At 45.0% G+C, this 25,944-nt stretch overlaps 1 protein-coding gene across 9 annotated transcripts in view; it reads right to left on the bottom strand.

Moving 5' to 3' along the window:
• The window catches only part of PTPN13 (protein tyrosine phosphatase non-receptor type 13), a 981,974-nt gene that overhangs the window by 336,055 nt on the left and 619,975 nt on the right, over positions 1-25,944 (bottom strand). For all 9 annotated transcript variants that reach the window (XM_086961883.1, XM_086961888.1, XM_086961886.1 and 6 more), the window contains one exon: positions 9,127-9,212. In XM_086961883.1, the coding sequence (XP_086818009.1) occupies positions 9,127-9,212 (86 nt within the window). The remainder of the gene's footprint in view (positions 1-9,126; positions 9,213-25,944) is intronic.

The raw sequence follows: 25,944 nt of genomic DNA, 5'->3' as shown, positions 1-25,944 counted from the left end.
TTGATTTCTGAGGGAACTAACACAATGTAACCTTGTCATAAAAGGTAGTTGCAAGAAAGATTGGTCTAAGATTATTCTGCTTGAAGCGTGTTCTTTAGTAGTGTCATTAAAATATAGTTCTTCTTTTTGTTTCCTCCATGTAGCAAAGAAGCCCTTTTTGACATGGGCACCTCCACTTTTTGCTTGGTAACTGGTGTGATTCAGACTGGAAGTGCATAGGGTTCCTGCTAACCAGCTCCCCAGTGCCAGATCTCTTTCCCAAAACTGTACAATTGTTTCCCCAATAGGCAAAACATTTAGCACCCTTTAAAGGCCATAGTAAATGGTACCCCTGGTACCTAGGGCCTGAGGTACTAAAGAGGGTCCCTAAGGGAAGCAGAATGAATGATGCCTCCCTAAGGGACGCCTCACTAGGCACATGCACAGCTGTCAATGCTGGCTGTGTGTCTTGGTGCAGAAAAAAGTGAAAACACTACATGTCACAAAATCCCTGTGTGCCATGTACCCTATCACTGCATGTAATATTTGTAAGTAACCCCTACAGCAGGCGTGACAGCCCTAAGGCAAGGTGTTGAATATTACATGTGAGGGCATACCTGCATGAGAAGATATGCCCCAATGCTGGTCAGTCCTATCACTGCGAGAACAAGTGACCGCACAAGCTATTTAAACAAAATGTGCTGGACACTGGTGTAAAGGAGTTCACCAGCTACATGGTGGTTTCACTCCAGATACGGATGTTTAGTAGCAAACATCGTGTATTTATTAAACCCGCACTGAGTCCAGTGGTGGATTTATCAATACATGAACCCAGAGGGCACCTTAGAGGTGCCCCCTGAAAACCTACAAGCCTCTGGTGTGCTCCTTGACTGGTTTCTGCCAGCCTGCCACCTGAGACACTGTTCTGACCTCCTAGAGTGAGAGCCTCTGCTCTCAGGAGTCCCAGAACTAAAGCTTGTCCGAGAAGAGGGTGTAACATCCCCTCCCACAGGATGATCTGCTTTCCTAGGCTGGCGAGCTTCATAGAGCTGCCACCTTGTGTGAATCTGGATACCCCTCACGGGAGAGGCGGCCGACCCCCTGTGGCACCTGACAGGTGGGAAAATTAGCTATTCAGGTAGGTGTGCCACCCCAAGGTTAGTACCACATCTAAGGTGGGCTAAATTTGTTAATTGTTTCAATGGTAATATAGCACAATTTATTTAGTCCAACTCTGCATCAACATTCAGCATTGTCAGCTGTGATGTAACATTTACAGTGAGAGCAAAGGAAATGGAAACAGAAAGGGGGTCCCCAACTCCCGCCTCCCTCCCCCCTTCCCCTCCTTCCTCCCCTCCTCCCCTTCCCCTCCTCCCTCCCCTCCTCCCCTTCCCCTCCTCCCTCCCCTCCTCCCCTTCCCCTCCTCCCCTCCTCCCCCTCGGGTGCCTGCTGATCTTCCTATTAGCGTTAATTACCTCCTGGATCTTCAGATGTATCTGCTGGGTGGGGGCTTCTGTTTGTCTAAGATATCGGGGCAGGTAAGCTCTGTGAATTCTTGCGATAGGAGTGTAATAATTGGATGCCATATTTCTTTGAAAGTGTCTCCCTCTGACTTGAAGGCTGAGGAGAGGCGCTCCATACCTAGTAGGCCCCCGATCCAGTGTAGCCAAGTAAGCCTAGTCAGATTTTATCAGTGCCTCAGAGTGCTATTATGGCTTGATGTGCTGCTCTAAGTGCTAGGGTTATCTCTCTGCCTCTTCTTGATGTAAGTGGGTAAGTGAGTGAGTTGGGGAGGCCTAATAATATATAAAACGGAAATCTGAGAAGCTAGGTTGAGAAGTGTGTATCTATTGGGCAGATTTTCCCCTCGTCTCTACGTCCTATCTTCCTCCTACCCCTTTACCCTATCCCCTTACCCGTCCTTGCTCCTTCACCTTGTCCCCTATGTTCTTTAAATGCTTTTCTTGATACTTATGTAACTTTTAACTGATGTAAATTGCAACATCATTGTCCAGCATGTAAAGCGCTCTGATTCCATCGGGTCTAGCCAGCACTATATAATACTCATTAATTAAATGTGTTCCCATTTAGTACTCTTTCTCTCTTTGTCTACCTCCCTAGCTCCTACCCACTCTCCCCTGAATCTCTCACCTTGCCTGCTAGTCTGCCTAGCCCCCTGTCCTTTGTGCCCTTTGACTAAGCACTCCTTCTCCCCTTGTTGGGGAAAGATCCAATATTTATACTCTGGAGTCTCAGCGTACCCGCTGAGAGAGTCCACTGCACCAAGGGAGCCACTCACAGCTGAGGTATGGTATGGCACCACTTGCCAAAGCACTCCCTCTCCCCTTTTTGGGGACGGATCCAGTATGTAGGCCTTGGAGTCTCAGAGGCCCCTCTGAGAGAGTCCACTGCGTAAAGAGAGCCTTCCGCAACAGAGATAGGGAAGTGATACCACTTCCCCTGGGATCACAGCTTACTGGACTTTGGATATTGCTTCGACTCGTCTATCGGTTTGTGTCCCCGTTGCCCTTCCCCTCTTCTTTCCATGCGATGTCCTTCACCCTCCCCTCCTCTTTCCCGTCTTCATTTCCTGTCTACTTCCCCAGCTCCTTCCCCCCTCCCCATAATCTTTATCCTTGCCTGCTTTTCCTCTTACGTATTTGTGCTTATTGTTTATCTTGACCCTACTAGTAACTGTGTTGCCATGCTCTAATAACTGTGTAACCTTTGTAACGATGTAACCTGTAACTATGATCTGATGCTCATGTAAAGCGCTCTTGATACCTCCGGGTCTAGCCAGCGCTATATAAAACCTTTCAAATAAATAAATAAAAATAAAATAAATATATATGCTGGACCTCCAGCACTTGTTATCACGGGTGGGGTCAATTTTATGTAAACAGGCTGGGGTCAGATACCAGTAAGAAACTACCTTCACTGCTGTTTCGGTGTTAGATGTATTGGGGACTTAATGTCTAGCTCTGTGATGGAATTCTTTCCACTCTTTCTGAGTCCATTCACTTCCCAGCTCTCGCTCCCAGCATTGATGAGATGAAGATTTTATCTCTACCTCAGGCCAATTAAGATTTTATATAGGTCAGTGACTAGTTGTTTATCTGAGGTCCTGCTAAGAAGCCATTTTCCCAATCGGTTAAATATCTCTGTGCAGCTTCTCTAGTTCCTTAGTTCATCACCCAATGCCTATTTTGCGTATAATGGAATCTTTCTTCTTCAGAGAGCACACCGAGTGGGGATGAGTCTAATGGTCATGTGAAGTATCCATCGCATTCTGTAGTGTGGTCTAGGTCTACATGTTTCAGCCTCTCTGCGCCCATGAATAGTCGGCAGCTTTCATCAGGACCGTTCAAACAAAAAACGTTTTCCTTTCTGGGGAATTCCTTAATCTTGAGGTAGGTGGAATATTGTCCCCTTAATAGTCAAGAATAGGTGGAGTATTTTCCCCTAGGTTCTTACATGATTGGTATAGCTATTTGCCTCTTATACTAAGATCACACTGTCTCCATGTAAAGACCGAAGAGAAAAGAGGGATGACAAAAAAGGCAACAAACTTCCATTAAGGTGTGCAGATCCAGTGATAAATGTATACAAACATCTCTCAATTTTTATTATAGTCACTATTTGTGATGGCCATTTCTTATGAGGTATTGCAGTAAGTCTGTTCCTTCACTACCCAGCCATGTTGTCTGCCATAATTTAAAAGGTGTTTCTAAAATGTGTCTTGTGTACGTGTTCACATAAGCTGCTAGTGATCTCTTTTTGCGAATCCCCTTTAGAATGGGTGGTTTATGTACATTACCTCTCCGAACAGCTGTTCTTAAACAGAGGTGTTGTTCAATCTTTAGATTGGACCAATCAAAGTGATTAGTAGTTATCCAGTTGAGATATTTCGTGAGTGCGGTATTTTAAACTTTACTAATGTTAAGCTATTGTGTAAACGCTTTTGGTCTATAAATTCACAGTTAACCCCACTTGTAAAGTTATCCGGGTAGTGAATGTTGGATAATGCGAGCTTACTATTTCTATAAAGTAAAACATAAAAAAGCGAGCAGTGCAGTGTGCAATTGACCGCTATAGCCTGTCTCAAATCATTTACCTTTGGTAAGTCCTATTCGGGCCCCGTAGGAGTGGGAGAAGACATGGCTGTCGCCTTCCTTGGGAGAGAAAGAAGGTATAGTTAGTGCCTCATGGAGATAATCACGAAATGCTCGGTAGCTCTGAATAACCCAGCTCCCTATAGCGGCGAGGGAACTGAGTCTACTTTTCTTGAACGGTCCCGATTACTTGTTATGTGGTACCTCCATTCTGTAATTGTTCCACCTGTCCTGGATGTAACCTCGCCCAGGCTTCTGCATCTCCTTTTAACAGAAGTGTGGCAGAGGCTGGTCTCGGAAGGCCATACTGACATAGAAAACATACTCTTGAAGTGGAACTTGAGTCTCTCTTCTCAATCTGGGTTATCACCCATGATAGTAAAATTAGTTATATCAGCATATATTTTCATGCTTATTAAATAGTTAAATAGGGGCAATTCTGTCAAAAAGTTATTTACAAATGTAAATGAGTTTTTGCGAGGCATTAAGGTACCTCACCTTAGGCAATGAAGTAATAAAAAGTATTCGGGGGGGGGGGTTCAGTCTTGTGTTGTTATAATGCATTTTAAATACCAATATGCTTTGTGTCCTAGTGACATTCCTATGGAACGAGTGGGAGCTCTTGTTTTTTTGTTGGTATCAGTTGGTCAGGCGTATAATCAATGTCAAGATTGCAATTCTGAAGATCCTGATGTGGGGTACAGTCAGACTAGTCCCATTGTTATTTTTGTTTAAATGTTGATGGGTTAACACTGTTACTCTTAATTGATGTTAATTTGTTGATCTCATTTAGGTATTCTTTTATCTACTTGCTGGTAGTCTTGCCCTTCCATGTAGGTCTCTGTCCGGTGATCCTGACCTTCTGTAAAGGTTTCCATATGTTTCAGTTGCTGTGAATACAAGGTTTTCGCAATGGTATATGGCTCTCTGGTTATTCACAATGCCTCTCTTTCGGTTTTGTAGTTGGTAGTCATGGTCTCATTACTCTAGTTATTATTCCTCTTGTAGCGATCGCTCTCTGCTCTTTGTTGTTTAATTTATTAATTCAGTTCCCGGCTATTCCATAAAGCTGATCTATTATCTGGTTACTCAGTTCCAGGGGATTTGGAAGTTAAGTCTGTTGTTAAATGTCCCCAAATGGTAAATCCATCTTTGTTCCTTCTGGAATAGATTACTCTCTGCATTGGTGGCAGCATAGTCTAAGCTCTCAAGGACAACCCATTCCATATCGTTTGCACAGTGGCCCAGTGTGAAGAACTGATTATTCATGCTGGTTGTCAATTTCTTGCATCTGATGTTGCTTCTGTGTTCACAGAGGCAGGTTTTTACTTTTCTACAGGTCATTCCAATGTAGTTATATGATAACATGGGCATGTTATCATATATATAACTTGAGCTGGTATGCCTAGCTCCTCGTTCCATCTATTTAATATTTGATATTGAAGGAGGTATCTCACAAAACGCGCACCAGGTCCAGTGATGCTAGGCGCATCCTTCTTACGACGCCCTGAACCTCTAGTTCTTACATCTGGTAGCGGTATCGGTCCTCGATGGCAAGGCTGGTTAGAAGATTTTGAGGATTTCATGAAAGGGTCACGAGTCCATGACCCCGACCAACAACTCATTGCCCTGTGCAACCTGATTGGCAAAGTCGTTACTCAAGTCATAAAAGAACTACCGCCCACCATATCTGCTTCATATCAAAACGTGAGAGATGCACTAAACAGAAAATTCCTCCAAAAATGTAATTTAGACTATGAATGCTACACATTTAATCTCGCCTCACAGGAATAGGATGAATCGATGGGCTACTTCATCACTCGCCTCAAACGCCTAGCTCGTTACTGCGAATTTGATAACTTTACCACAGAAGACACCCTCCATCTAAGAATCATAGAAGGATGCCAGTCAGAATCACTACGCCGTCGCTTGCTGGAGAAACACTACTCACTAGACAACATTGAAGAGCTGACAAGAATCAATGACCAGGCTGTAGAATGTGCCAGGAAGATGGAAGCAGGCAAAACAGACAAACTCAAACAAGCGTTCCGACTCCAGTCCCAGGCGAAACCAAGGTGCCAGCCTGACTAAAAAAGAACCTCCAAACCCAAAAGCCAGATAAGCAGCTCGAACAGGAGCGGGAGCAGTCGACAACAGCAATTACAATGCTATCGCTACGGTCAAGAATACCCGCATACAGGCCCCTGCCCTGCCATGGGGCAGCAATGCCGTCACTGTGGGATAGAAAACCACTTTGAATTGGTGTGCTGAACATCTCGCAAGGAACTAGAACAAGTCCAAAGCAACTCTGGACCTCGCCACCATGCAAAAACAGTATGCGTCAGGCGAGCACAGTCAACCAGCTCGTCAAAATCTAGCACACGTCTCAGCTCACATACCGATCTCGACCCTCTTAATTGAGGGAATCATCATGCCCCACCCCTATCTCACAAGACAGTGATGAATATGTGTGAATAGTGGCAGACCCTGACAAATTAAATAAATATCCAAGGCTACATATTGAACTGCTACTGAATTCAGGAAAATAAACCCTATATGTAAACTGCAGAAGGCGGCTGTGCGCGTCTACACATGGATGTCAAAAAAAAACCCTACCGTGCCTAGGACAATTTCACACATCCTTGACATATGAGGACAGAACAGTCCATGCCCAAATCCATGTCATAGAAGGACCGGAAGCAGCTGACTGCCTTCTCAATTTGCCCACCCCGGAACGCCTGAAACTAGTAGAGATACTATACAAAGTGGATGACACACCAGATAATATCAGCAAGTTTCCAAAACTATTCACCGGACTTGGAAAATTAGCACACTTTAAGGTTCGACTACAAATCTACGAACAAGTCCAACCCATGGCTCAATAGACGCCAACCAAACACTTAATCAAGACAAATGTGAGTTCCACAAATCTACGCTGTGTAACAAGCTTTGTTTCTTCACAGGAAGCAACCCGAGATGCTGCGGAATTATCATCTCCATTGTACCAGTAAGTTTTATCGCTAAACTTTGACATCCTAAGCGGAATGTCTTTATCGTCACAAAGTTGTTGGGTGAAATCTAGATGCTAGAATATGATGCCACACATGTTTTATGTTCAATTACTAACCTTGAGTTAAGGAATCAGCCTGTGAAGCATAATGTGTCACCAGCTTTTGTTGCTTCACACATTTGAGATGAGAATAATGTCTTCATGTAATAACACAGTTGAACTCAGCGTAGCGTGAAGCCAGGCAGAGCATTCTTTAATTGAAGAGGCATGTTTAAACAATGTTTCATAAATTATTATGTACATATGTAAATAGGATAATGGACTGATTTGGATCTTGTTTGCTATCATTTTCAGACCCCAGATGAAGGGTCAGTGTAACACCCGAAATGCATTGGGTTGTGTCAAGCATTTGGAGATTATATCTGTGAAAAAATGCACTACATGTGTTTCAACAAATGAATATATTACAATAAATCAATGACGTAATCGAATGAAGCATTGTTCACAACATTTGTTTTGAAAAACAATTTATTGTGGATAAATACAGAGGAGAAACGTATTCAATGTCCGTGTGAATGTGCACCCACCCATCAGGGGTTGGTTCGCCAGACCTGACAATCTCTAATTTATACTTTGTTGGCACTGGGAGACACAGTGTAATGGATGGAGTAGCACACAATGAAACACAAGATTTAATTTAAAATGCAAGAATATTGAGTGCACTGAGAAACCTTTTCAGTTCAACAGTGAGCACAGGACCCACATCTGGGCATACCCGGCGCGCTTAAGACATCAGATGCAACAACAACAAGGTGATAGATGGCACAGAACTGTGCATGTACCTCAGAATCAGTGTGGAACTCAGAATTGAGCCTCTGCAATCTTCAGCTGTCAGCCATGCCTCTTCCCCTCTTTCCAGGATCCTTCCATTACCGGAAATCCAGAGAATGTTCCCTTTAGAGAATTGGGCGGGGGGGGGGCATCTGATGTATCCTATCAAAGTTAGGATACTGTGCTGCGCTGTTAATTGCTGACGTGAATTAAGGGTAATCGAGGAGATGGTGAAGGGCGAAAGGTACATGAAGATCTTGTATGATCTGGCTACTGGAAACTAATATTGAAGAGTAGCATCTGTGGATCATATTAGGATGTGGTAGGGTGGCCTGTTTTTCAGTGCCAGCAATGGATGTAAAATCCTTTGCTCTGTTAATCACAGGATATCGTTTGGTCTTCAAATCTGCAGCCAGTGTGCATCCACACAGGTCTTGTGATGAAAACATCCTGTAATTACACTGCGATTGCATGCATCTATCTGGTCGATTCGGGCCTAAAGGAATAAGACTGTGTACACTTGTGCTTACAAAATCATAGCTTTATTGGCAACTGATACAAATGCAAATGTATCCTTGGTAAAACTTCCTTTTAACTAAGCAATTCCTCCGGAGTCAAGAGATTTCTAGACAACCTCACCTGATAAGATCTTTCTAAAGATAAAAACCTAGAGGGAAGCATTATTGGCTGCTGTTTTCTTATTGTAGTTAACCTCATCCTTAAACCCTCCACGCAGCTGCAGGACACAACCAGGATCAAATTAAGAGTAAATTGCGTTATTTATGTTAAGTCAGAGAAAAGAGTCTTTCAACAGTGTTGCATTCATCTTCCAGTGTGCATGAATACAGGCCACTAGAAATCCTATTTGAAACAACTTCATGATAGGTGTATAGCAATTTTAACATCTTTCTATGATGAGCAAAAAATAAACAAATGCTAGCGTAGTAAAGGACCAAACTATTTAACTGATCATTTTGTATGCAATCCTGAGGCAGTCAGATCAGTAAGTGGTTACCAGCTACACGTCAAAGCTATCAGAACACAAACCATTTTCATTCTGCTTGTTTTCAAAATAGCTGTTTGAGGTCAAACAGACAATACATTTTATTTTACAGCATAAAAAGCTTTAGACAGCAGTTTCACAGTGAGCAGGTTTGCATTATCGAATATCTTGCAATCCTTGAATTTCCTTACCTGGCCCGTTTTTCGTAACACTTCTACAGCCTGTTTATGAGTAGCTCCTTCTAAGCTTGTTCCATTGACAGACAACACACGATCCCCTATAAATATTGAAGACGAAAATATGTAAAGAACTGATCCGTCACATTAATATATTTTCACATGCTGTTAGAAAACTCAAAACTTATCTTGTAGAATGCTACACACAGGGTTTCACAAATGCTGATTAACTGATGTCCAGCTTGCATTTGTTTCGGTCTCTACAGAAGTATAACATTATTTCACATTGTTGCTCTTGTGTTAGTCTATCAGACTCTGTATTCCAAAATGGTGGGGTTGATAGTCCAAAATAGAAGCTGAGTCTGCTAACATTAAAGGGTATATTTATAGATTAACATCCGACACACCAGTTCACAGATTGACTTTTGTTTGCTTTAGAAACAAAACTCAATTGAAATGATTGTCCAAAACAATTTCCAGATTTCCAAACTATATCTGTTCAGGAAAATAGCCAACCTGAGAACAAGATGGATATATGTGAATTGATGGTCATATCGCAATACCGTGCACTGCTGCCACCGGGCAGAGTTCTCTTAAGTAGGCACTGTATCATCCTTTGATAGGCACTGTGCTACCAAGGGCATCCTGCATTCAGAAAACCATAGTTCATGGTTCTCTTTTGAATTTGTCAATTGCAATATTGTATTGCTGGTTTATAGAGCTTGGGGCACTGCTGTGAAGTGCCCTGTGTACCTACTCTGACCCCCAAAAACATGTAGAAATTGGCTAATCTCCGATTGACATATTTAACTCTCCTATAAGGTGACAGTATGCGGTGTCAAAACTACACCCATGAAATGGAAAGCTCAATGTCACCTGTGGACTACATCACTTATTGTGTCATTCACTAGCGTGACAAAGGAAAACATGGCTTCAGGCCTACTATTGTAGCCTGATGGCTGCAGTTTAAACCATCAGCCCAACCTGTCAAAAATAACCATTTTGACAGGAAAAATCTTCCTTTTAAATTTTAACATTTTGCCCTTAGGTAGGCCTGACAGACCACCAGGCAGGGTACATGGTAGATAAATGTGGCACATGCAGAAATGTGATATGGCCATGTCCATACGATGACAAGTCTCCAAAGCTATTTTCACTGTGGAAGGCTCTGGATGTCCCTTGAAGAAAACTAGAGTGCGGATTGAAATATTAATTCTGCCGGGCACTGGAAAACTGTACTCAATCATTATTTTTAATATGTATTAAAAGCCAAATTTGATGGTGAAGATGTAATTTTAATAAATATTTGGAACACTTAACTTGTAGAAATGCACTTTTTCCCTGCCTAATGCTACAGGAGGCTAATTTGCAGGAGCTCTCCAGTACCTGCCCAGGGAGGTCATGACCTTAAAGAGGTGTGAAAAGTGCTCCCAGAACAGAGGTAATAGGCTCAGTGTGGAGAGGGGTTTTCTTCTCCTTGCTTTGAGGCCAGTTAGGGTGGACCCTAGGGTGGGACTTGCCTTTTGACAAGTAAATGTAAGGTGAGGCCTTAACCCCTTCCACACTCATGACGAGCTGGGCTCGTCATGGTGTAGCCTCCTCGTACACTGATGACGAGCCCAGCTCGTCATAAAACAATGAAATAGAGCAATCTCCAGCACAGGAGGGGAATTGCCTTAGCAGCCATGGAGTTAAGAAAGTAAACTTAATTCCTTTTAGAAGCTGGCCCCAAATGCACTGAGAGTGCAGCTCCCCACAGAACTGGATTTGAGTGAACATACAGAAGGGGACTGCTAATTTTCCAGGCCTCTTCTCTGAGTGACTACACAGGCTCTGTACAAGGGGGGAAAGGATTTTGGGAATAAGGTGCTCTGTAGGACTGTTTACAGAAGGGCAAACAGGATCTGCTGCAAAAATGGATAGCGTTGCCCTTGGAAACTTTTACCCCATTTGTTAGGGAGGAGCAGGGGTCACCCCATCTACTAGCTAGTGCTGATCATGAATATGGTACACCAAGCCACCATTCTCAGAATACTTTCTGTACCTGTGACACGACAGAAGAAGGACTGCATCTACTGTTGGAGACCTGAAAGGAGCCATGAAGAGCTGAACCAGCTCCCACATGTACCTACAACAAAGCAGTTAACTGCAGGGGTCAGTTGGTCGCCCTATTCTGTGGGGAAACAACAAGCTGCAAAAGAACTTTTCTCTAAAGAGCCTACCTGACAAGTTACAATTGGACCTGAACTGGAACCTGCTGTTAGCCTCTGCTGGAGTTAATATTGACCCCCTCATTGCTGACCTTGACGTCCTGGGGCCCTTGCCTGTTTTTAACCAAATTTTTCCTTCAAACTCGGAAAACCTGTGCAACTGAAATAAATCCTGACTTCTCGCTGACGGAGGACTGGGACCAACCTAGCCAATCCATTCAAGGGACTACTTTGCTGAGCTGAAGAAACAGGTTCTCCTACTCAGAGGTTCTCTGAAGCAGCAAGTCATTCAGCAAACCATCGGCGAGTAAGAATCTGGCCATGTGGAACACATCGACGGTTACAGCCTGCAAACTAGCCCCCTTCTTATTGATTTGACTTCTATTTCAGAAACGAAGTCCGAAAGTAAAGCATTTGACTTGGATAAACCTGCTTAGTGTCGTCAACCCACACTTCATCGTGGGGTCAGCCTAAAATCGTGCCTAAATCCAGGTCAACTGCCACCATAGATTATCATTGGTGCTTTACTTTTTCACCATACATTTTAGAAATTCATAGATCTGGTTCTCCTTACATGATTTTTTTTGTTTTGGAGTGATTTTGTTTATTACATTTTGCTCTATTTTTAGTGGAGTGTGATTTTTATTGTGTTGTGTTTTTTGACTTTTTAACTGTTTTGGTACTTCTAAATGCTTTACACATGTTCTTAAAGATAGGCCTGTCTGTTCTGTGCCATAGCTTTTAGGGATTGAACTCCGGTTTAAATTACTGAAACCTTTGACTTAAACTAACAGGTTAGTGACATTAATTGTTGCAGATTTCTAGCCACCCTAACTAACAATTGACTTTCTTACAACTAAGCATCAATTACAACTTATTTGCTAGAGTGACCATGAAAAAGTGTACAATATACCCCTGAAACATGCTTATTGGGAATTATGATGCAAAGTAAGACAGCCAAGTTAAAAGCAAATTTACTGAACTCGTATTATTGATGGCTGAATGATTAATTGCTGTGTCTTGGAGATTCACTGTATTCCTTCGGCTATCATGCTGGAAACAAGAAACAGGTAGATGGGTAGAACCAGGAAGAACTACTGTAAGAGTTCCGGAAACAGGAAGGAATACTACAAGAAAATCATTAGTGTGGGATGCCCTACTGTTACAGTTTCCAAGGAGGGACTCTCTGCCCAGTAGAAGATAAAAGAGTAATATGCAATTACTATTGCACTGATGATTGCATATATAAGAAACCACTATCAAGTGCAGAGTAGCTTTCCAAAAGATCTAGCAAGATTGTTTGTAATTTGGTTCCACCAACACAGAGTTTACAGCTGTCATACTGGCCCCTTTGGATTGTCATTCTGTTCCATCACTATCGCCACTAGATGGTTGAATATAATTACACTACATTGAACCTGATTAAAAGACAAGAGGATACCAGTGTTGCCAAATCAAAAAAATTCCGCTGTGGGAAATACGGGGCTATTTATAGTTGAGCACAGGGGTATTCAATCCAGGCATAGACTCTGCCAAGTCATAATCAGGCCATTGTGAGTAATGTTTGTCAGTTGAACAAGGGCAGGAGAAAGGGATGATTGAGGACTATAAATACAAGAGTTACGACTGTGGAAAACTAATGCTTACATAAGACTAACATTGAACTCCTGCGATACCAGCCAAACCTGATAAAGAGCACTGCTTGTCAAGGCTGAGTATAAAAATACAATTGATGTGGAAACTGGTGGATATATGCCTCAGCAGAGAGGGGGAATATCCTTGGTGCAACACTGTTCTCATGAAACACCCTTTAGGGCTCATCAGTTGAAATAACGTGAAACTTGCTCAACCTCCTGCAATATCGACCAAGGTCTTATAAGCTCCATCAGGATACAGCATAGCTTCACAGAAGAAAAAAAAATCAGTTTGCCACATTTATCACCATTGAATCACAGTTTAGGTAATCGCTATACATAAGGGTGTGGCTAGCACTGCATGCCTTTGCCTGAGCCCGCACTACCAAAACTATGCACTAAAGTGTCAGAAAGTGAAAAGTCAGGCACATTGGTCCAACTAGTGGGGCAGGAACATATTGTCAATTAGTTTTCCCACTTACTAAAGGAGTTCTGATGAGACCTACAGAGGGAAAACTAGTGCAAATGTCATTCCTTCATAAGTGTGGGCAAAGCCACCTTGAGACCTAATCAGAGCACAGAATAATCTCTTTATTAGAATCCTCCAGAAGTGTTTCCAAAGGAAGAGAGAGGCTTGTACTGTAGGATCTATGGTTTACAGCATAGACAGAAATTAGTATGTGAGGGTTCTGCATACTTTTTGGAAATATTATCTGAAAAATACACCTGTAATAGAAGTCTATAAGTGGATAATGAAAATGAATGGAAGGGACACGGTAGGCATCTCAAAAGCATTTTCCAAAGCCTGAATAAAAGTTGTAATATATACGGTAAATTGCCAAATGTGGAAAAGAAGATTATGGAAGGAACAGTAGGGAGTAAGGAGTTTTTTTCGCACAATGGCGGTTATTTCACAATGCCCACATAGAGAGGCTAACAGAAGCAAACCAGAAAGCTTCTCGGGGTTTCCCAATGACTTAGCAATCAATGGGTTGGCTTAAGTCAAAACCATAATTCTGGCTGTAAATAATTACTACTAAGTATGAAGATAAAGTACTACAAAGCTCAGGCAAAGAAAAGTTTGGAACTGTATTACTAAAATTATAATTAAATGATCATTAAAAAAAACAGAATAGACAAAATCAGTTGAGTGTTTCAATGTAATTCAATCAGGATGGCCACCGACATACAGTGGCAAGTTTAATAAAATGTACATAGGAGGTAACATATTTCAGAAAACTGATAACTCTAGGGATCTTCTCAGAGGGATAACTAATACAAGGAAGGAAAAATCGCAAGTGTACATAGCTGTTTGATGTAGCTTGGACACAAGTAAAAGGTTATCTTTCTACTTAGTAACTCTCTTGTGCTCAGCACCAGGTAAATAAAAAAATCAGACTGATGTCGATAAACCTTAAAGTTTAAGTTTAAAATTATTTTTTAAAGCGCACATACACCAGCGGTTTCTTGGCGCTACAACTAACAAAGGTCCGGGGCCAGGAGACAAGGATAAACTGCAGAAGGTTTTAGTCGAAGGACTTCATGAACAGATGAGCCTTGAGGTGTTTCCGAAATTGTGGGTACAGAGTGAGGGTTCGAAGTTCAAGGGGGAGGGAGTTCCAGAGGAGCGGGGCAAGGGTCGCAAATTTCGAGCCTCCCCATTTCTTTCTCCGTTAACGAGGGATGGTGAGAAGGGACTGGGAGGATGAGCGTAGTTCCCTGGTGGGAACGTAAGGGGTGATCTCAGATGAGATGAACGCCGGTGCCGAGCCCAGTCGAGCCAGAAAGGTGATGGAGGCGAGCTTGAATTGGACCCGAGCCCGCACAGGGAGCCAATGTAAAGACTTCAAGAGGGGGGTGGAGTGGTGGAATTTCGGGAGTTTGAAGACCAGGCGGGTCGCCTGGTTTTGGATCTGTTGCAGACGCCGTAAGCTGTATGCAGGAATACCTGCATATAGGGCGTTGCCGTAGTCCAGGCGGGACACCACCATGGCCAAGATGATAAGTTTGAGAGCAGTAAAGGAAAAGAAACGGGACACCCTGCGTATGGTGCGCAGTGATAAGAAGGAAGAAGAAACCACAGAGCTGACCTGGGAGTGAAGGGTAAGTTGAGAATTGAGTTTTATGCCTAAAGTTTTGACTGAGGTAGAGGGAACAGGTGAAGGGCCAAGAGAGGGGGGCCAGAATAAAGAGGACCAGGGGCTGGATGAACCACCCGTCAACACCAGCTCGGTCTTGTCGGGGTTGAGCTTCAGGTGGTTGTGGTTCATCCAGTCCCGGATATGGAGCATGATAGATTGGAAATTTAGAACAGTAGAGGGGGAAGAAGACAGATTGAAAACAAGCTGGAGGTCATCCGCATAATTAAATACGGCAACCTCCATTTGTTGCAGAGAGAAGATAAGAGGGGCGATATAAAGATTAAACAGAAGAGGGGAAAGGGAAGAGCCTTGGGGGACCCCGCACTGAACTTTCCGAACGTCCGCAGTGAAGTCACCCAGGCGGACAGCCTGGGTGCGGTCGCTCAGGAAGGAGGATAGCCAGAGCGGTGCCCCCGATCCCCGCCGCCTTGACACGGGAAAGCAACCTTAAAAATGTTTTTGCTGTGTTTGTTGCTGCACTTGGATGTAAACCTTCAAAAAGTTGGCCTAAGAAAAATCCTTGGACGTGGTCTTCAATCACAAGAGCGACGACACAGAATTTTATACTATTTGTTATACAATAATTACTCTTTACGAAAGCGGACCATAGCAGCCTGGTGGGCTTTTGGATTTATGAGCTTTTTACAGAACATTTAAAAAATGCATTGATTTTACTAAGCAACTTTAAGTCCATGTCCACCTATGCTTAAAAAGTGAATCATGGGGGCGTGGCCAAACAAGACGGCTAAGCAGACGTGAGCCGCTTCAGCTCGAGCCCCCTAGTTTACCATGAGACGTTTTATGTGCTCGTAGAGGACCGAGACACGAATGGCCCTGCTCAACAAACTCTTTGCAGATCGGGATCACGATATCCAAGTCCAACTCCGGCTCAAAGACGTGAAGCGAGGACTGCCCGAGCCGGGAGTGGACTCAAGATGACACAGAGACGCGCGTGTAGTGAAGCCACAAGAACGGAGTTAACGACCACGGCTCCATGACTTCCCGAGGCAAAGAAGGCGTTACACCCCCCCCCCCCAACCCCCCCCCCTCCCCCGGTACCAGCGGAGGCACATGAAGACCTGAACGCTGATTAGCACCCCACACTGCCGCTATTAGAGGACGTAATGCATCGATGATATGATTGAGGTTGGAAGGGTCACCCGACTCAGAAGCAGTGACAGCGGGAACATGATGGACGACAGCGAAGGGACCCACCTGTGGGGTTTGTTTCCTCTTTTCTCAATTACTGCAGCATGAAGGGGGCTTGGGGGAAAGGCGGTGCAGAGAGGCCTTGCCTGATCTCAAGAAGGCGCCCGGATGGTGGAGCTTCCTGAGGAGGGGTCGCTGCACTCACTCAGCAATGCTGGAAGATGGCTGGTAAGCAGAGTCCTCTCCTCATGCACTGGGAAGTCTGATGTGAGGAAGTATATTGCTCCCGACCTGCTGACAAAACAAACCACACTGACCTGGCCTTAAGATGCTCCTGGTGGTTGGAGCCCAGCAAAGGCCTGATCTCATCTTAGGACACCCCACGCGTGGCAAGCAAGCACCCTGGCAAGCAAGCACCTCGGCTGTGCTACATAGGGGGGCCCCCCACGCCCTGATTCAGCAACGTGCATTTCACCGCCCTTATGCCACCAAAAGAATACGACGTACAAGGTCTCCCGTTATTTTGCAGCTGTAGACAAGGGCCCTACTTCCACCAAGGAGGACCGGACGCACAAGATGGCGCTTACCAGGGAGGATTTGGCGGCTTCTTTCCTGGATTTCAAATCTGAGCTTTGCCAGGAGTTGCGGGCCTCCATGGATCAACTCAAGGCTGATCTCACTGAGAAGATGACGACACTCCAGCAAGATGTGGGCGCTGTGGGCTCCAGGTTATTGGAAGTAGAAGAGCAGACGCAGGAAATAGACACCCGCTCCGTCAAAAAGCAGGAAACACAACAAAATCTCCAGTCACAACTCCACCAAGTGCTCCTGAAGGCAGAGGATCTGGAGAACAGGTCCTGGAGGGAGAACATACACATCCGGGACCTGGGAGCGGGCGCGGAGGGACCAGACCTGGAGGCATTCGAGGTGGGCCTCTTCTCGAAAAAACTAAGTCCACGACACAGCTGAAGCTCAAGATTGATCGAGTCCATCGTGTGGTGACCCTGCAGTAGGGGGAGCGTAGACGTACACGAGACGTTCTTGTCAAGATGCACTCCTTCACCACGAAAGAAGCAATCTTAAGTGCGTCAAGGAAAAAAGAGGAAATCTCATTCCAGGGCTACAAATGCGCGCACTTTCAGGACCTAGCTCCCTCCACCCTGGCGCGTAGGCAACTGCTACACCCTGTAACCACCAAATTGCGAGAAGAAAGCATGAGATATTGCTGGACCTTTCCTTTTGGGCTTGCTTTCGAGCACAAGAACAAGTCACATCATGTTACAGATTTGAAGGAAGGTCTGCACATCCTGGGCATCCCCATTCCGGAGGATGAAAGCAACTCAGGCCCTTCAAACGACTCAGGACAGCCTCGGAGGGAATCCCAGCCTTGGCAAACAGTTTTGAAGACCAAGCAAATCCCAAAATGATGCTGCTCGAAGGGTGAATGCTCCAGACACTCTGACGCTCAAGGTTCATGCCCGCAATGGCAATCTGGTGGGAAGCTAGCTACGGGGGTTGTGGCTCGACAAAGAGACTGAGATCCCACACCAGGGATCGGTGGTGATCCACCTGTTCATCCAAGTTACTAATAGACTTCTGAAGGTTCTCTAGGTACTTGCTACATGGCAAGGGGGGGGGGGGGGGGGGTACAGGCCTTGTCCGTACTGCCCAAACTTAATCTAGCTTACTCTGAGACAATACGAGCTGAGAGCCCGTTGGCTACTCAGTTTCTGGGGGATGTTGGGGGTTTCTTTGGGGGGGGGGGGGGTACCTGGTGGTGTTAGGATTCTGTTAGCTTATGATTTATTGAGGGGCGGACAGCCCATAGAGGGGGACTCACTGGAGGTACGAGGCCACTAGGTGGGTGAGAAGCAACAACTTGAGAGTGTCCCACAAGGGGGATCATGGGTCAGGGGGAGGGGGGGACAATCTTTACAATGGTCTCCATAGCGTCCTGAAATGTTAAGGGCTTGAACTCTCCACAAAAACTGCATAAAGTATGGAAGTATATCAATGACCGCCAGTTTGCGGTTGTGGCATCACAAGAAACATACCTTAAAAAAATCTGAGAAATTAAGACTCTGCCACAAATCTTATCCTTTAATATTCAGGTCGTCGGCTGGCACTAAACATAAAGGGGTCGCTATTCTCTTCCGTAGTACTGCTAAGTTCCATCTCGAGGCTGTGAAAGCCGACGGGAAGGGAAAGTGATAATGGTGAAGGAGAGATTCCAGGGATCCCTCTGTACATTTGTCTCTCTTTATGCGCCCAATGCAGGACAGTCTATATCCTTGACCTCCGCATTGGACTTCATTAGCGGGTTCACGGAGGGCCCTGTGGTGTTGTTAGGTGACTTTAACTTGACTTGGCACGAGACACTGGACAGCTCTCACTCCCACAGGGCGGCCCTCAACAGTTTTTCCAAAGGGGTTAAACAGAAATTGCACACGCTGGGCCTCCGCGATGCTTGGCGCACTCTCCATCCTACCATCAAGGATTATACACACTTCTCCCATGTCCACCAATCTTACTCTAGGATTGACAACATCTTCATTAGTCAGGCATTACTAGGCCTCTTGCAAGCAGCTCAGATCTTGCCCATCTCACTCTCAGACTACAGCCTCAAATATCCATCAGTTTAGCATAGGGAGGGACAAAAACTGGCACAGTGAGGTGGTACTTCCCAACATCGATCACCGCGGACAAGTCCATATGGGATGAATTAAGGACTTCCATCACCGAATACTTCACGCTCAACCTTCCACAGGCTACTACACCTCAAAATACCTGGGACGCTTTTAAAGCTGTGCTAAGGGGCAAACGCATCCAACTTAACGCAGTCCTGAATAAATAGTGGGCACAGGAATGCACAACACTAGAGGGGGAACTGGAGGTGGTGGAGAAGGCCCATAAGGAAACACCTACTCGAGCACTTCAACGACAGCTCACCACGCTCAGAGGTAAATTGTGATCTATTTACAATAATTGAGCCAAGTTGCTGAAGCTGCGTCAGACGTCATATGCACAAGGTAGGGTCACATTTAGCTTGTCAATTGCGAGAGAAGAGGGAACGCAAATTCATTGGGGTTATTCTAGATGGGGACAGATGTCTCATTCACTCAGACGATATCATAGCCAAAATTTCTGGTCACTTCTACGGAGAGATGTATCACAGCACACCACCCAATATGGCATTGTAACGGCAATATCTAGACGGGTTTGTCATTCCCCACCTTTCCCTGGCAGACACGGAGTCCTTGAATGCGCCCATCCCAACAGAGGAGGTCAGCCAGGTCATTTCCTAACTCAAACTCCATAAAGCCCCATGGCCTGATAGCCTAACAGCACAGTTTTATAAGCGTTTTCCCTCCGAGCTAACCCCGCACCTCACTGAGCTGTTTAATGTGATAGCGGTGGATGCCAGTGTCTCGACCTCGATGACTGAGGCACTGATATCCGTCATTCCAAAACCCGGGAAAGATCCTCAGCATTGTGTCTCTCATAGGCCTATTGCTTTACTCAATCTTGACGCAAAACTCTACTCCGCGATTCTGGCCGCCAGGTTGGAGAACCTGATGCCCACACTAACCCACTCTGATGGGCCAGGCTTCATAAAGGGTTGGCAGACTCATGATAACATCCGGAGAACTATACACCTAATTGAGAAAGTGTCCAAATTTTAAATCCCGGCGATATTGGTGAGTCTTGATGCTGAAAAGGCCTTCGACAGGGTGGATTGGCCATTCCTCTTCCTTACCATGCAGAAATATGGCTTCGGGGACAGATTCCTCCATATGGTCAGGGTCAACTATTATTTTCCACAATCTTGAGAGCAGGTTAACGGAAGCGCTTCCCTCCCTTTTGCCCTTAGCAGAGGTACGCTGCAGGGTTCTCTGCTCTCACCCCTTTTATTTGTTCTCAGTATCGAACCCTTAGCTGTCAAATTCCGAGCCAATGAGGAGATTAGGGGAATACGCTTTGGCGGCACTGAACACAAAACATCACTCTTCGCAGATGAGATTTTGCTCTCGCTTACAGAACCAAGCTCGTCACTCCAGTACAGGAGAAACGGCGGAACTCTGAACTAGTGGCAGGTTTTAAAGTTAACTTATCCAAATCCTCCATACTAAACCTAACACTCCCCGAGGCCAAAGCGACGAGATTGAGGGTCCAGACGGCCCTACAATGGGTCAAACACTCCCTTCTGTACCTGGGCCTCCACCTTACCCCTAGAATTGAGGATCTCCACAGAGCCAATTATGCCTCACTGATGACACAGCTTCAACAAGATTTCAAGAGATGGATGCCTCTCTATATCTCCTGGCTTGGCCGGATCAATGCCGTCAAAAGGACGGTTTTGCCCAAGTTATTATATTTATTCCAGGCACTCCCCATTGACCTTGATCGCTATCTCTTGCCCCGCTTATGCTCACTTGTCATTAACTTAATTTGTCAGGAAGGGAGGGCACGGCTTCCATTTCATGTGCTGCGACGTCCAAAGAAAGAAGGGGGGATGGCATTGCCAGACTTCACGCTATATTATCAGGCGGCACACCTGCAGGTGGTGGTAGAATGGTCCATGAGAGAATCCGATAAGCACTGGCTACCCATGGACAGGGTGATAGTAGGAAGGTTAATCTGGGATGTCCTATGGAAGCCGAAGAATAACAGGCCAGCAAATGCTTATCTCAGCACTCCCACACGTACCACGCTCAAAGTCTGGGACAAAATCACGAAGAGGGAGGGTTGGACCTCTTTCCCCTCTCCCTACACCCAGATTAATTAAAATCCTGCCTTACCACCTGCACTACGCGAGGGTACCTTTGACTGCTGGAGGGAGGGGGGGGGCTGCTTAATGATATCGGACTTGTTTCATAATTTTGATGTGTTGACATTTGAGAGCTGCAAAAGGGACTTTCATATAGCGCACAGCGAGCAATACCACTACCTCCAGCTTAAACACTGGCTCTCCCAACCACACATTAGAGACGCTGCCACCAGGGATCACAAAGCCATGGAAAGTCTGTTGCGGAGGACAGGTTCCAGGAAGGGAACAATTTCCTCACTATGTGCCATGCTTCTAGCTACGCTACATACCCCTCGGGCGCGATACATGACATTCTGGGAACACGTGATAGGGCGAGATATCGATGATGGGGAGTGGAAACACAACTGGGCGAACTTACTAAGCGCACTTACTCAGTGGCTTTGAGAGAGGTACACTACAAGACACTTCTGGACTGGTACCTCTACCCCACTGAACTCAAATGGATTTTTGCTGACACCTCAGACCTCTGTTGGCGTGGCTGCGGTTTACTAAGGGGACTTCTGCCATATTTATGGGACTGCCCCGGTATTCGGATATTTTGAGAGGTTATACTCTCATACATCAATGACTTACTGATGTACCCCATCCCGACAACTGTAGAGGGAGCTCTATTGGGTATTAGAGACCCTCATCTTGAATACCAATCAAAAGCCGACAAGGCAATACTATGGGCTTGTTTGGGGGCGGCAAAACTCACGATAGTGGCTGCATGTAAAAGGACAGACACGCCAGCGAAATTGCTGTGGCACTCACGCCTCTGGAGAATACTCTCTATGGAAAGGCTTGCTGACATTTTCAGGTGCGAGTACAAGAATTTCTAGTATAAGTGGGGTCCGTTAACGACCTATCTGTCCCGTGGCTTACCCTCAGTGGTGTGCCCTGCCTCTTTAAGGTCTATGCATATCTTTCAATTCTTAGCCCCCCAACTAGCGCTGGAAAACATAGTGACCTCTCTATGTGAGGCCATGGTCCACCTCCTACTGCCTCACCTGTTAAACGTACCCGAGGAACCCACATTTAAGTTCAGAGACACCACTACCAGGGAAAGGGAGGGGGTGGGATGGGGGGTTTCTTTATTGTTTAGTTTAGGGGGATACCCTTATGATTCGTTGCCAAAGACCAGGGATTTCTCCTTTTGATCGTGGGGGTGTGTAGAGGCCTCCCGACATAAGAAACTGGACTAACATTGGCCGTCTATCTTGGTCCGGCGCACTCTCATTCGTCTATGTTGTGAAAACTGCTTATGATGCTGAATAAAAAGAATTTTGACCAAAAAAGTGTATCACTGGGATAAACTGCTGTCAGCTCTTCAGAATCAAACATTGTATTAATGTTTCGCTTTTAACTGAATGGTTCACATTTTCTTATAGTTGCCACTCATACAATTCTAGGTTAGGGTTTATGTAAATCTAGGACAGCAGTTTTCTAATATCAAGGACAATTACTAAAATTGATGTTCTGCTCATAAAAACAATAAATATTTTAAAAACAATTTCGGAATGGTGGCTACATTGTGTGTATCGCAATAGCAGCATTTAAATAAAGCAAGAAGTGTATGGTGGAGGCAGAATAGCTAATCAATAGATCCTTTCTGTACCACCCAGGAATTCAGGGATCTGCAGTCACACATAACTAAATGAAAACATAATTGATTTAGACACAGCCGACGCCCAAACTAACAGACAGAGAGGTGATAGAGTGCTCTGTTTGTGAGAGAACAGAACAACGAGGAGCCAAGTTAGGGGGAAGAGGATGTTTGTAACAACAATCTCTGGTGGACAGTAGAATGTAAAGCAGGTCTACTTGAGAAAGAAAATCTGGATCGGAACCCTGACATGGCAAGCAAATTAATACAATTGGAACCAAAACCCAGATCTTGAGTACTCCAACAAGCATCAATACCGGGTCGCAGGAAATCACCCACAAAGGACAGCAAGATTAAAGAAATGGGCTGTTCATTAGAATCACTAGTGGTTTCTCATGGGGCTTACTTTGGTATAGCAAATTAAAATCTCTGAACTGCCCAAGTAATTCACTATGCCAAAGCGTTTCAACTGGGGAAATGGAGCTGGGTCCTCCTTCAGGTTATAGGAGTCCTTGAGTCAGATGCTATACACACCATTACTGGAAGAAGACTATGCACGCAGTGGTAAAGTCAGTAAGGCCCCATTCCCAACCATAAGTACCCACACAAAACGCACATTTTGTCCCACATCACTTCCATCCAGAAAAATGTACATGTTACCTTTACTCCCAAAGCAACAATAACGCAAGCAGCATGCAATACCAGGAAACGTTCAGAGCCATGATGGAGCAGTTGTGACGTAAAGGGAGCTGCGCACTGTAAGGAACACACCTGCATGGTTGCAAAGATGAGTAAGAGGCAGTTGGTGAGGACTCTGTCGAATGCGTGCTGTCTGCCATTACCCCTGTGGGTCGAGCTGTCAAGATGGGGCAAGCAAAGGGGAGGGATACGCTATTGCTTGGCCACCGGTCTAGTCGAAGTTATGTGAGCGTGACATCACAGTAGGTGCGTGAGAGCTGCTGGCACCTTTCCCATATAATACCTGATGAGGCACCGCACAAGGCCGTCGGACAAAAGATCGGTGGCTGCGGTGGCATCAACATGTAGCCGGGAGCTGTGCAGTTCGGCTTGCACCGCTAGAAGCAGTGCAACACTGGGTGCCCACGGGAGAGCCAATAGACATACATGTAGGGTTACAAACAAATGCACATGAAAGAGATGAGCTTCACATAACGGAGCAGGTGCAGTGAAAAATACGAATACAACAAGCATGCTTCAAATGATGTTATGTTTCCTATAGGTACCCTAATATAGGCCTGGATAGCATCAGACCCTTTCACCTACATAAACTCCCCTACACTACACAGTAACAAGCCTTTTTGGATTGAACCTTTACTTAGTTCTAGTCCTGTGCGCAGAAGGAAGGTTTCTATGAAAAAAGGCATTCTATGACTCCATCATTAGACTGACACAGTATGAATGAATATTTATAAGGGTTCTTGGAAACCAGTCTGGAGCTACACCACCTTCCTCCCCATATCTACGGACACGGTTCATCCCATAAGTCATCCTCAAACCCAACAATGGCTGATACAAGGGACAAAGGAACCTTAGATACTTTCTGTATACATATAGCACCTCTTGCTAGTGTCAGCTAGAGGTGACCAAGATTTGCAGGCCAATACACTGATCAGAGACGCTGAGGCTCCTGCATGCAGACGCTCCAGCTGACAGCAGTCTAAACATCCCTTGCATGGTGTCCAACTCAGGACCAGGACGGGGTCCCACACTCTCTTGCTTCAGGTAATGAGGTTAGACTAAACCTAGAAGGATTCTTGGGTTTACACCTACTCACATGCTAGGTACACTTAGGTTCATTTAGATAGGCATCGTAGGAGTATGCACACTTTCTTTTATCATGCATTTTATATCCATGTATGTGTTCATGACTACTGCAAAATGGTAGAACTATACTATCCTTTATATTCACTGTACCGCTGATCATATATCTCTGATAGTGTCTAATGTGTGTTGCAGCACATATATTTTACACTAGAAGAACAATTGTGCAATAAATACTTATTGTAACACGCCCAACTGTTTCTTCTGTGTAACTCTCTGAGAGAAACTAAGTGAGCACGAGTGCCTGAGGGAAAGTTAGTACATTGATTCCACGATCCTGGGGGATCAGGGTTGGCATGTTCTAAGGTGGCCAGAAACTATTCTCTCCCCGATAAGAGGAGATTCTAGTGGCACTGTGAACTAGCTAATGCAAACAGGTTAACATACTCTGTGGGGGTGCTCAGAGTTCGTTTGCCACCAATCCTACAGTTTATGTTATCCAAACGTGCAGGCCCTGTATGGGTAATATAGGAACTACACTACAATGAGTGCAGGCAGGGAGATATTACAAACATGCTTCAAATGTGTGCAGACAGGGATAGATTATGTAAACCTAAACAAAAGAAACAGTGGGGAAAAAAACGAATAAAAGAAGTTCCACCTACCAATGTGGATAAAAATGAGTACTTGGGCTTTGGGAGACCGATAAGAGCAAAACCACAAGGAACAACAGGAAATAGTATGCAACAGACAATAGAAACGGGGAGAAAATAAGTGGCAAGCACGCAAACCAAAGAAAGCGGGGGCAGGATGCAAGCCCCTTTTAAGATTTACCTTACAAATAATAGATTTTACAAGCACAGTGCTGTGCAGGTGAAACCTAAAAAGATGTGAGCTTCTGACAAAGGCACTGCTGTCAATACTCATTCTGATTTTCTATGGTCAATATCGGATATTTATAGAGAATCAATGTGTTTTGTGTACTGATTTCCTCTTCCACTGACTTTAATGGAATATGACACAAATCTGAAAACCTATTCATCTTTAAATAATCTGCATCTTAATTAGACAATCATTTTTTTTTTCAACAATCCCATGCAAATATTAGCATTAGCAGGAGTCCTAAGGAGCCAACCAGCACGCACCTTATCGCGCATCCGTGCCAGGCCCTGAGAGGTGTAGCCACATTGTCTGACGGCGCAGGAGTGTCTCAAACATCGGACGGGCGTCCTGCAGCACGGGACGAGTGCGGGTGCACCCAGGCTCGGCCCGGGCCAAGACCCGGCCAGGACGGGCCCATCTTAGCCCGTCATAGATCGACAGAGGCTGGGACAGGCCCCTCACTTAGCTTTTTGGCACCCCGCCCTTCAGCCTCGGTGAGTTTATATCATAAAACATATTTTTTAAACTGTTTTCCAAAATTGAACATCCAACTATTTCTGCTGTTAACTAAGGAACTCAGTGTAATAAAACTTGTTGCAAACGCTCCGCTTAGTCTCTTGGG

Source organism: Lissotriton vulgaris, chromosome 3_1 (genome assembly GCF_964263255.1).
Source record: "Lissotriton vulgaris chromosome 3_1, aLisVul1.2, whole genome shotgun sequence".
In the NCBI taxonomy this organism is placed as follows: Eukaryota; Metazoa; Chordata; class Amphibia; order Caudata; family Salamandridae; genus Lissotriton; species Lissotriton vulgaris.
The sequence above is the reverse complement of the archived record's forward strand: the minus strand, read 5'-3'. Positions and strand labels throughout refer to the sequence as shown.